Raw genomic sequence first — 13,413 nt, 5'->3', positions numbered from 1 at the left:
TTAATCTATCATGCCCAGGAAATGAAACCTCCTTAAAAAAATCAAAAGCCCAGGGTTCAGAGAGCCTCTGGTTTGGTGAATACAAGAAGATTCAGGAGAGTGGGGGCCTCAGAAAGCATGGAAGCTCTGTACCATTCTCATATACTTTGCCCTATGTATCCCTTTCCATTTGACAATTCCTGAATTACATCGTTTTGTAATAAACCCTTATCTACTAAGTAAAATATTTCTTCTCTGAGTTCTGTGAGCCACCTTAGCAAATTAATCAAATCCAAGGAGGGGTTATAGGAATCTGTGATTTAGAGACAGTCAGAAGCACAGGTAATAGCATCTGTAGGGGGAACAGAAACCAGTCTTAACAGACAGAACATTCAGGAATGCCTGGGTTAAGTATCTGCCTTTGGCTCTGGTCAATCCTGGCCTCCCCACTGAGTGGGAAGTTTGCTTCTCTCTCTCTCTTTACCCCTCCTCCAGCTTGAGTTCTCTTTCTCTTTCAAATAAATACAACTGTTTTTTTAAAGGCCATTTATTTACTTGAGAGAGAGAGAGCACAGAGGAAGAGAGCATAGAGGAAAGGGAGCACAGATTCGATGCTGAACAGAGAGCCCAACATAGGCTTGATCCCAGGACCCTGTGACCAGGACCCAAGCCAAAGGCAGACGCATAACCCTCAAATAAATAAAATCGTAGGGAAAACAAAACAAAACACAACAACACTGAAACTTTAACCTAAGGAATCTGATGCTATCTCTAGTTAGACAGTGAAAGAATTGAATGTAATCACAGGACACTCGGTCAGTGTCCAGAGCATTGCTTACTGTTGAAAACAGAGTCTCCAAATGCCAAAAGACATCTAAGAAAAACCTCCAGCTGATATATTTACCAGTGAAATACTGAATTCTTTCTTTCTCATATAGGGAATAAGACAAGGATGACCAGTTCTATTTAACGTTGTTTGGTCGGCCCTATGCAACCCAAACATTCATACAAAGGTAGAAAGAAAGCATAAATTTATGAAACAGAAAAGTAAAATTATTCTAAGGTCAGATGATATATATACAGAAAATCTTATTTTAAGAAAATCCTAAAACTAATAATTTAGCAAGTTTTCAGGACATTAAATATTTCAAATAATTATATCTTTATATATTAGCAGCAAACAATGTGAAAATATAAATTAAATGGAAAATATAGCTAAAAATGAACAATTTCACTTATAATATTAGAAACACACTAAACATTCTCAGGAATAATTTTAGCAATAGACTTAAATAATCTCTATGCTAAAAATACAAAATATTGCTATTGCAAAAAAATTGAGGACCTAAATAAATGAATAAATATACTAATTATCATGCTTATTAGTTGGAAGACTTAACATTGTCCAATTCCAATTCTCCTCAAATGATGTATGGATTCAATGTGATCCTGATCATAAATTCTACTAGATATTTTTTAAAATAAAAATTTATAAGCTAAGTCTAAAACATATTAAATTAGAAAAGACATACAGTATCCAATGTTATCTTGAAAATTAAGAAAAATTTGAAAGACATACATAAAAAATTTCAAGACTTAGTATAAAACCTATTCAACTAGTAGTGTCAGATACCCTGCTAGAAAAAAAACTAGACCTCAATTTTACTTCATTCATTATACATGCAAGAACAAATTAAATCAAAGATATAAAAATAACACCCCAAACTATGAAACTTCTGGAAGAAAATAAGAAAGAAAATCTTTGTGAATTCTGACTGAGTAAAAGTTTCATAAACAAGTACAGAAAACAATAACCAGAAAAGACAGACTTTAAAAAAATCTAAAATCTCTGCCTATTAAAAGAAGAAATAAGTAAGCAAGTTACAACCTGTAAGAAAATATCTGTAAATGCATAATAATGAAGCCCTTATCACCAGAATATACAAAGAATCCTATAATTCATAATAAAAGCCAATTCAATATAAAATATATTTCACCAATTCACAAAGGAAAATTTACAAATGGCCAAAATGCTCAAGAAACTGTACTCCATCAGCAGTCATCAAGACAATGCAGATTAAAATGTTATAAAATACCTTTATGCACCCAATGGAATGGATAAAATTAAAAGACTGGCTATACCACATGCTGGAGAAAATGTGAGACAAGAACTCTTCTGGGAATTTTACTCCTAAATCTTTAAGAAAAATGAATACATATGCTCACAAAAAAAATTTTACATGAGTATTCATTGCAGCTTTTTTCCTAATAGCCCAAATCTGGACAAGGGTATGGTGTCTATCAATAGGGGATTGACCAACATGTGGCATATTCATATAATGGAATTCTACTCAGCTCAGCAAAAAAAAAAAAAAAAAAAAATAGTGATACACACAACAACATGGAAAGAGAATGAAAGAAGTCTTACACTGTATATAATTTAGAATTCCATTCGTATGGATTTCTAGAAAGGGAAAACTAACATATGGTAAAAAAAACAAAAACAAAAACAAAAAACAATTATTGTCTTAGGGCTGGAGGGAGCTGCAGATTGGCTGTATGGGGCCATGAGGAACCTTTTGAAGGTTCTGTAACTACAAAGTGGTTTAAGGTACACAGTTATACATATTTGACAAAACACATCTCATTTAGGACATATAATCCATTGTATACATATTTTGCTATGGTAAAAGAGAATTAAGAAGAGCAAGAAAATATTAAACTCCTGGAAATGATATGCATGCTGTAATGTTTAGCAAAAAAGTGCACTGAATTCTGCACATTACTTTCAAATACATCCAAAACAATGAATTGATGGATTAGGCCTGGAAGGATAGATAAGATATGTGATAAGCAAATCTGACAAAATGTTAATTGTAGAATCTAGGTGGTGGGCATAGAGATACCCACATATCAAGTGTCACTGTCAAGTGTTTCAGTTGAAAAACTGAAAAATTCCTATTAAGATGCTTAGGGACTAGGAATAAATGCACTTTATTTAGAGAAACAATTATAAACACATAATAATGGCCATTATTAGCCAAAAGTGTCTGTGGCTATAAGAATAAGGTTTTTTTTTTTTTTTTAAACATGAGCATGACTGGACTACATTAATCCTTAAAGTTAAGTTCAAGATTCTAAAATTTACTTGTTTGGCAATTACATTTTTAGAGTTTCAATTAGATGTCAACACTACTTCCTCTGCAATGGATGGCGATGTCTTCATAGACTGAGAGGCAATATTTTCTTAGAAATTTTCCTGCTATAGCCCGTCTCTTCAGAAAACAGAATCAAGATTCTAAACAGGTAAATAAAACCACTCTCTATATACAATATTCAATAAATAATACACAATATATAGTAACAGTTCATCAGGGCATAGAGCCACAAAATATGGTAGATCAAAAATTCAGATTACATATATGTGTTCAGGTTTATATGTAAACTAAGTAACCTGCAACTGAAATCTGCATAACAAAAATCAGTTTGGAACTATTAAAAATATTTTCATTATTTAATCCTATATAATTATATAAAGACTTAAATTTGTACCATTTTTTATATAATAGTCTTATAGCATATTCAAATATACATGCTTTTATAAAGAAACCATTGTTGCTAGGCTTCCAAGTGTACTTATTAACAAATATGCTTGGGCGGGGGGAAAGGATTTTAATCAAAACCTGTGGCTGTACCTTTTTAAGTTTGAAATAATGATTGCATTAACATGAATATAGTCAAGCTTATAAGCAAAACATTGTGAATCTAAATTGTTATAGACATTTCTGTCTTTCCTCATATTCTTAAATATAGTAAATATTTATAGACAAAACACTGTCCATATCTAGCAATACTCTGTTCATAATAATCCGCAATTTTTAAATTAGTAAACAAAAAGATTACCTCTTATTTCCAAAAGACAAGTGAATAATTATTAGAACAATTTCATTATGCCCAATTCAGTACTTGTTGTCATATCTTGAAATCATTTTGGAGAAAAATAGAGCATAAATTATATATTCTCTTATTATTAAAAAATTATTGAAGTCTTTGGAAAAAGATAAAGCATAAATCAGAATATTCTTTTAATAATAAAGGAGGAGGGGCAACAAAAACTAGCTAGTTCAGTTTCTTTAACTGAACAGGTTTTCAAAAAATGAATTAAAAAGCCCTGAGGAAAAAGAAATTCTATTTGCCTAAAATCAGGTTTGAAAACATATATTTTTAAAAGTTTAAAAGAAAGTAATATTACACATGTTAAAATCTTATGACATTAGAAGGGAGAAAGACTTTAAATGTGGAAATCGTCTTTCTCCTTCGATCATTACCTTAAGCCAATTCGTGAAAGGAGAACTGACTATGGTTTAGAATGAATTAACTGCTACGTGATTTAATCCAGCTGAGTATGCAGACATATAATTTTCAGCAATTAGTTTTCACCTTTTTATTTTCACATGCCTGGAAGAAAATGTGTCTCTCCTTAATGACATAAGATTCTCATTTGAAATACTAGTTGATTAACTTTAAGAGTTATCTGTTCAATAGTTTTTCTAGCATGAGACATTTTCAGTTAAACATTTTCTGGCTAGGTCTTTACTGAGTGAATATAAATGATCATCTCTTATTATAGAAAAAGGGCTCCCTCCTTTCCAGAGGTGGAGGGTGGGGGTGTGGTTGCTTAAAATGATCCAAAAATCTGTACCTAGGCATCTGGTTTCAGATCCACTCCAAAGACCTGAAGAAAGGCATTCTCGAACTGCAGAGCCCACGAGCATGAATCCGGAATCACAGGTAAAGATGGCCGTGGAGCCATATGAAGTTTGAGTTCCAATCTTATTTCCATTTGGAGGTGTAGGTAGTTCTCCACAGGAAATAACTTGAAACAAAAACAAAACAAAACAAAACAACAACAAAAACGCTTGAAGACATAGTCAATGTGTCCTTCTAACAAAATATGCTTTTAACATTTTGAATTCTCTGTGATCTGACATATTCACAACTGAAATTGACATTTACAGGACATGTCTGGATAAGTGTGAAAATGCAGAGAAAATACATGACATACTTTAAAATCTATCATCTTTGAGTTCTCTTAAAACCTGAGTGACAGCAACAAGTAATGAAGCTATTTTTGTATCTTCACTTAGCCAATCTGGTCACTCAGCAGGTTGTCATAAAAGAAAGAAATTTACAAGGTGAAGGACTTCCGTCATTTTGACTTACCTGGGCCAAAGTTTCCTCTTTAATCTGAAACAATGCTAAAATAATACAGGAATATCTCACTTTACTATACTTGGCAGATGTTGCGTCTTTACAAATGGAATGTTTCTGACAACCTTGCGTTGGTTGAATAAGCCTATCAGTGCAATTTTTCTGACAATATTTGCTCACTTTGTGTCTCTGTCACATTTTGGTAATTCTCATAATATTTCAAACTTTTTCATTATTTTTATATTTGTTACTGTGATCTGTGATCAGTGATTACCACTTGCTGAAAGCCCAGATAATGGTTAACATTTTTAGCAATAAAGTATTTTTTAATTAGGATATGTACATAGTTTTTAAGTACAATGTTATTACAGTATAGTGTAAATATAACTTTTATACCAGCACTGGGAAGCCAAAAATTTTATTTGACTTCCTTTATTGCAGTATTAGCTTTATTGTGGTGGTCTGGAACTGAACCCATTATATCTCTGAAGTATGCTTGTAATTACAAGTATTTTTGTTGAGATTACCACAGTTGATAAAGAAATTTACATGTAAAATATCATTTGATTTTCACAAAAACCATTAGAATGATATTTCACATTTTGTTTGCAGGTTTAAAAAAACTGAAAAAGAGATTGAGTCTCTAAGTCATTTAGAACTCAGTTCTTATAACGCCTTCATATTTAAAGACTGCGAATGAAATGTCTTTCTTGAATTAAAAACAATAGTGGATAATGTTTATTGTGTGTTTATTTTGTACCAGACACTATTACCAGTGCTGTAAGTTAAATAATTCTCAAAACAACCCTATGAGGTAGGTGGAGTCAATGTATGAATTGTATGGACTAAGATAGGAGCACATAGTAGTTAAGTAACTTGAATAAGGTTTCACAGCCTATAAATAACTAAATCAAAATTAAAACCCTCTGGTCAGACTCCAGAATCACATACTTAGCCACCAGCCCACATGCCAACTTTCACATCGAGGCATTATGTGCCCATTAAAAATTTGTAAACTTTGGGACGCCTGGGTGGCTCAGTTGGTTGGGCAGCTGCCTTCAGCTCAGGTCGTCATCCCAGGGTTCTGGGATCGAGTCCCACATCGGGCTCCTTGCTCGGTAGGGAGCCTGCTTCTCCCTCTGCCTCTGCCGGCCTCTCTGTCTGCCTGTGCTCACTCACTCTCTCTCCCTCTGTCTCTGACAAATAAATAAAAATCTTAAAAAAAAAAAATTTGCAAACTTTAAATTGCTGCATATAAAATTTTAAATGTAGTGATTATTTTGAACTATTCCTTCAACAATATTTTGAAGTAGCTATATTTTTACTAATATTAGTAATACTAGTATTTATATTATTTTAATTTAAAAGATCAATAAATAATCAGCAAAAGCACTATTCTTTCCATTTTCGCAGTGAATTTCAGTCCTTAGATTCCTCGTCTTTCCCCCACTCTTACCTGTAGATAGGGACCTCATTTTTTGTTTTTTTGTTTTTTTAAAGATTCCATTTACCCATTTGACAGAGAAAGTTCAGAAGCAGGCAGAGAGGCAGGCAGAGATAGAGAGAGGGAAGCAGGCTCCCCACTGTGCAGAGAGCCCAACACGGGACTCGAGCCCAGGACCCTGAGACCATGACCTGAGCCGAAGGTAGCAGCCCAACCCACTGAGCCACCCAGGTGCCCTGATAGGGACCTCGTTTTATCTCTTAAATTCTCTTAAATTCTTCAACATCATAGGTGATCCCTTAAATCCTTCTACATCATCACAGAAGAACAAGACAAACATTTGTTGAATGCCTGATTAAATTAAAGATTTTATTGTAGATATTTTTTTCCTAGCTCTTTGAAATATCTCTATCCCATGTGCCTGTATAATGAAATAATACTGGAAAACAACAGGCTAGAAGCAAAGAAAACTCCTAGGAGAAGCTGTGAAAGAAGTGGCAAAAATTTAGAAATATAGATACCATATTTTTAGAATATCATAATTATAGTTTTGACATCTATTTTTGATGTCATTTGATTTTAATTCATCAATATGATTATCTTATAAAAGAGGGCAAACCCTTTATATGGATATTAAAAATAGATTGTAAAGTAGAATATTCATTAGTAAAATAATAGTAGATACTTGCATACTTATTACACAAAGACCATTGTTTGCTGTTAAACGTCTTAATCATCATAATCATAATCCTATTTAGATTTCTGATTCCTTTATTATTTATAAATTATGAGTGTTTATATCATAAATGCCATAGAGTTGTGTTGGACACAAAATGAAAGAATGAATTTTCAACCTAGCATATTTCCTGGCACAAAGTAAATGCTTAATAAATGTATGGAAGGAAGTTCAATGGGACTACATAATATTTCATCTGAATGTCCTATGCTCAGTTAACTTATCTGTATTAGACACTGGCCATTTATATTAAAAGAATGCATGGGAAAAAAAGAATGCATGGAAATAGAGTAACAATATGCTCAATTTGATTCAATAAATAAGACATTGGCCATTTATATTAAAAGAATGCATGGGAAAAAAAGAATGCATGGAAATAGAGTAACAATATGCTCAATTTGATTCAATAAATATTTACTAAGGTCATGCTGTGAATAAGGTTCTAGCTGATATTTTCAACATAACATACCATTAAATCTTTTTAATAACTACAAGGTAGGTATTGTAATTTTCCAGCTTAAGAAATTTAGGATAAGAGAAAATGAACATCATAAAATATGATTAAAAGCCAGAGAGTATAGTCTGGCTGCTTGGATTGAGTCTCATTTCTTCACCATTTTTAGGTTTTGTGAGTTATGTAAAATGATTAAACCAGGGCCCAGTTTCCTTTTCTGATAAAATAAGTATAATAACATCAACTACTTCATAAAATTAGAACTAAGCAAAAAGTGAATTAATACATGTAAAGGGCTAAAAGCAGTGCCTGCCTAGCAAGTTATAAGTATACAGTAGGCATTATCAAGTTTACTGTGGTAAGTGATAGATTTAGAATCCAAACACAGGATTTCTCTATCTAAGCTTGTACTTTTTTCATGAGAGTTTACTCAAACAAACAAACAAACAAAAACTTACAAAATTTTAAAATTTAATGTGAATAAATGATCTTTTTAATAATATTATCTCATTATTTGCTCTAGCGTGTTTGGAAAAGGAAGTGACCAAGCAATTCAATCAAGTGGGGAGAGTATGTGTTGTAATGAGCACTGGGTATTATATAAAACTGATGAATCACAGACCTGTACCCCTGAAACAAATAATATATTACATGTTAATTAACTAAATTTAAATTTAAAAAGAATAGCTTATAAAATAAATTTAGCTGAGTGAATACTTACTTTGGCAATATGGTCTTTCATTTCTCCAACTCCAGGTACCATTAGGAAGACATTCAATAGAAGCAGGACCTAGTCCATGATAACCAGGATCACAGCTGAAGACTACCTTAGTTTTGTATTCATAATGGGAGCCATTCACAATTCGCCATCTTCCATGTTCCAAGGTAAAGGAATTGATACTCGGACATGTAACAACTATACAAAAACCAAGAACATAAATGTTAATCAGTCATGTCTGTTCTACTTCTTAACTGTATCTTGTATCTATTCCAACCTCTATATCACTACTACCTTAATTCATTCACTATTGTCCTTTAGCATTTTAAAAATTTATTTTCCATGTTAATCTTTTCCACTCCCCTAGCTCTGTGGTATTGCTGACAGTTCCTTGAATATGTTATACTATTTCACACTTCAAAAATCTGTGTACTATTATTCTATTTACCCAGAATCTTTATTACTGCCTTACCTCTACCCTCTTCTTCCTTTTTTTTGTATTACCATTTCCAAATTTATTCCTTAATACAGAAAGACATGAACTGTGTCTTAGTGATGAATCATTCCAATTATATTAATTTGTTAAAATTTTTTCTGTTCTTTGAAGCTGATTTAAAAGTATTCTTTTTTAAGTCTTTCTTCACAATTTCTATGAGATACAAATGACAGGATGTAGGAAAAAGGACACCCTTGTACAAGCTGGTGGGAATGTAAACTGGCACAGCCATTATAGAATATATATGTAGAGCCAGTAAGGAAGAACCTCAAAATATTAAAAAGAGGACTACCATATGCTTCAGCAATCCCAATCTGGGTATATATCCAAAGGAAATGGATTCAGGATCTCAAAGTGATATCTGCATACTCATGTTCATTGCAACACTGGTCACAATAGGCAATATACAGAAACAACATATTCTCATTAGTTCAGAAATTTTGGGAGGACTGTATTTTGAGGAAATCTGTTTTATGAGAATAGGGTAATTGTGCAAGAGTTGTGTTATACACACTTTGGCTAATTCAAAAATTGTTCAACGTAAGATAAACAGAAGCATTATTCAATACCTATGTTGAGACTACACATAACAACTTTCATTTTAAATGAAAAGACTACTAAATTGAAAATTAGTATTGAGAAGAAATAAATGTAATATAAAGACAAATAAAAAGACCTTATTTACAACACCATTTTTCCAATTTTTTTTTGCTACTATATATTTTAACAGAACGATTTAATGTCACCATTAAATAATATTCATTTACCTATTATAGTAGTAATGAAAGCAATGGGAATATTTTTTAAATCAAGTAACCTGAAGAATACTGATGAAAGCTAAAGTTATGGGTCATCTTATCAACATCTTTTGCCCTTATAAAAAAATCAGAGCTGAGTGTATTGGAATATAATTTTACTAATTATAAATCTTTAAATTTTTTTCAAGGACATATACAGAAAGTTCATGTTGACTGATGGTTGAATTTTACAAAATAAGTGAAACTTTGTTATGTAAAATAAAATTCACTTTATTTTTTTGACATAAATGTTCTGGAGTTTATGTCCTTGTACTGTCTTCTAATTGTTCATATTACAAGACAGCTTAATTAACTTTTATTCCCTCTTAGACATCACATTTCATTTCAGGGATTAGTTCTAAAATTTGAACAATACATAATCTTTTAAAGTGTACAAGATGCCAATAGAAACACAAATGATACCATTACTTTAACACACATACCAACACAGCGAGGGGTCTTGTTATGATTGCTCCAAGTTCCATCTGATTGACATATGGCAGTAGTAAGTTCCTTAGATGATAATCTATATCCATCATTACAAAAATAGGTAACTCGGGTTCCTACCAAATAGTCTGTTGTGAGTATTCCTCCATTTGTCGGAGCTTTAGGAATCCCACAGGAAATTGCTATAATGAATATATATACAAAATCATAGAAACAGAAAAATACTTAATTTAGTAGATAAGTCTCTTAAATTGTAAATCATGTAAAACTATTTGGGATTTATTAATTCCTCTGAAACAACTTCAGAATATCTCCTAAAAAAAGTTTTCCTGAACCATAACTTTTTGAATAATTTATTTCAAACTCCTATTGAATGCGGGTTTTTTTTTTTTTTTTGGATTGGTGAATCCATACATTATTAATGCTTTATGTCTGTGTTTCTTACTTGGTTTCTTTTCAGCATTATGTCAGCATTCATACAGATTACATAAGAATGAAAATTGGGTAAATAGAGAGTGTATGCAGGGCTAATCTATAACTGGGCTACCACATAGCAAGTTTGGTTAATTAATTTGATAGATAATTATTAAGGATTATAAAGTGCTGGTAACTAATACTCATCATGACTTTGGCCAAAAATATAACACATGGATGCATAGATTTATTTTAACTGAAAGCTAGATATTACTTTGTCTTGGGTCCAAATTCTATGTGCTTCGGCACCATCCATAGAATATCATGTGATCAACATGTTTAATAAATATAGGGACTGGACACATTGTCTTAAAACCTAGAATGAATCATCCTGCATTTCATTGATATGTCTTAGATGTCTTGGTTTTCAACTACAATAGATCTGATTCAGGTGAAATTAGTTTTTCCATAATGTGAAAATTACAGTAAAAATTTTTATTTACTTTATACTATATCAGGTATTTTCACATCTCATAAATTCAAATTACTACAGATATACTCAAAGATTGATTGATTGCCATCTTTGCTCTACAAATACAGATTTGCTTTTCCAAAAACAAAGAAAAAAACGTAAGCTTTAAATAAATATATTTGGCAGCAAAATCCTGATTAAAATGAGATTATTTTTATCTTTTATATCATGTTCATAGATGTGTAAATACTTACACATATGTCTGCACAAAAATTAGTGTATTGATTATAGGTACAGTTCTACAACAACCTATGTAACATCTGGTGTATTTTCTGTATTACCTCTATAAAATCAAAAAAATTTCTAAATTCTGAAATATATAGTCTTCTAGGTTTCCTATAAAATACAGTACACTTATAACTACATTTTTCTCTTATTAAAGGAATTAAGAAACAGAAATATTTTTTAATAATTTTAACATTTACAGACTTGTGTTCTAGTTATTTATCTTTCATTTCAACCTAAAATTATTTCAACTTCTTTTAGAAAACCTACCACTTAGGTGTTTAATTTTAATGAATCAATGTGAATTTCACTATAAGGTTAAATACCTTAGTGAAATCTATATGAAATTCACAAAATTGAATGGCCGACTCCCTACTGGTAAATGGTTTAATCTTTTATAATCTGATAACCTGCAAATTATGAACAGAAAAGCATAAATATTGATTTAATAAATTATATAAGCAATGTCATATAATTATGTTATTATCCCCGCTATCATGTTGCAAACATAAATGGTTTCCTGATGTCTGCTCAAGCAATGTTGATATTTCCACTTAGGACTTTTGGGAATTTCAATTTGTAATAAGTCATCTCCCTACTGAACCCCACCAAAGACAGTATTTACTGATTTGAAAAAAAAAATCAACCATACATTATTGGAGTAGTATAGGTTGAACTTAGACCAAAGTAGAAAGGAAATAAAGTTAAAAAGAATAGGTTCCACATATATGGTTTGTATAAAATGGCTATATTTTAGACCTAAGAAAATGACAACAAGCTCAAATGATAGGATGACAACTATGCCTGTGGGTAGATTACAACTGAACTTCTCAGTTATAAAAAAAAAAAAAAATCAATTTCCAAAGAACCATCATCACTGAGTGGTTGTCACAGAGGCTTCTCTACAGAACTCTCAGAATAGCACAGATTAAAAGTGAGGCAGGGAATGCAAAGCAACTATTTCTACATAACACTATACAATACCCAACTGCATAGTGGGATGAGACTGGTTCAATTCCTGAAGGAGAGGAAATCAATGAAGGGATATTTGATGTGTAGACAAATAGATAAAACACCTGTCCAAACCCAACTAGAAATAGCAGACTAAATTTTCTATCTTTTATTGTGTTCACATTGTGTAACGGTTGCTGAAGTAAATATATGTGAAGATGCATAAGGAGACTGAAGAGATCAAAAATAAAAATGACTGAAGAATGTAAAACAAACATGGAACAAAACAAAAATCTGCAGTATGTGAATAGCTCTTCCCAATGACATTTAACCAGTTCATTTAAATTAACTGTGTTTCAAATACAAATAGGCCACATATAACAAAGGTTTTTATCAACTAATCTTTTAAAATTGTTTCAGTGATAATAAAAGATCAATTTTGGAAATGGTTCCTTGAATTGTAAATACGTTATCATTTTACTATGCCAAATATTTTTAAACTGCATTTTGATTTGACTATTCTAATTGTAGAACAATATTAAATCAAGAACAATAAAAAAAGAATGCATATGTAAGTGTCATATTATATACCAAAACAACCAATGACATTATACTGCTGACTAAACAAAGCAACTTCAAAATTTCAGAAAGTTTAAGATATTTCTTATTTCAACCAATAGGCAATTGTTTTTTTACTAAAGTTTCCTTAAAGGTTATTATATATATATCATTTTATATATCTAAGCAATCACTACATAACTGAAATGTACTAGTTCAAAGTCTGATCATTTTTTTTTAAGATTTTATTTATTTATTTGACAGATAGAGATCACAAGTAGGCAGACAGGTAGGCAGAGAGAGAGGAGGAAGCAGGCTCCCCGCTGAGCAGGGAGCCCGATGCGGGGCTCGATCCCAAAACCCTGAGATCATGACCTGAGCCGAAGGCAGAGGCTTAACCCACTTAGCCACCCAGGTGCCCCAAGTCTGATCATTTTAATATTTATTTAAA

At 31.7% G+C, this 13,413-nt stretch overlaps 1 protein-coding gene across 5 annotated transcripts in view; it reads right to left on the bottom strand.

Moving 5' to 3' along the window:
* CSMD3 (CUB and Sushi multiple domains 3) overlaps positions 1 to 13,413 on the bottom strand; it is a 1,245,805-nt gene that overhangs the window by 65,964 nt on the left and 1,166,428 nt on the right. For all 5 annotated transcript variants that reach the window (XM_082720053.1, XM_082720054.1, XM_082720055.1 and 2 more), the window contains 3 exons: positions 10,279 to 10,464; positions 8,546 to 8,740; positions 4,682 to 4,855 (listed from right to left, as the gene is read on the bottom strand). In XM_082720053.1, coding sequence (XP_082576179.1) covers positions 4,682 to 4,855; positions 8,546 to 8,740; positions 10,279 to 10,464 — 555 coding nt within the window. The remainder of the gene's footprint in view (positions 1 to 4,681; positions 4,856 to 8,545; positions 8,741 to 10,278; positions 10,465 to 13,413) is intronic.

The sequence above is a fragment of the Mustela nivalis genome, assembly GCF_964662115.1.
Source record: "Mustela nivalis genome assembly, chromosome: 2".
NCBI lineage: Eukaryota > Metazoa > Chordata > Mammalia > Carnivora > Mustelidae > Mustela > Mustela nivalis.
Note: the sequence above shows the minus strand (reverse complement) of the source record. Positions and strands in the feature narration are given on the sequence as shown.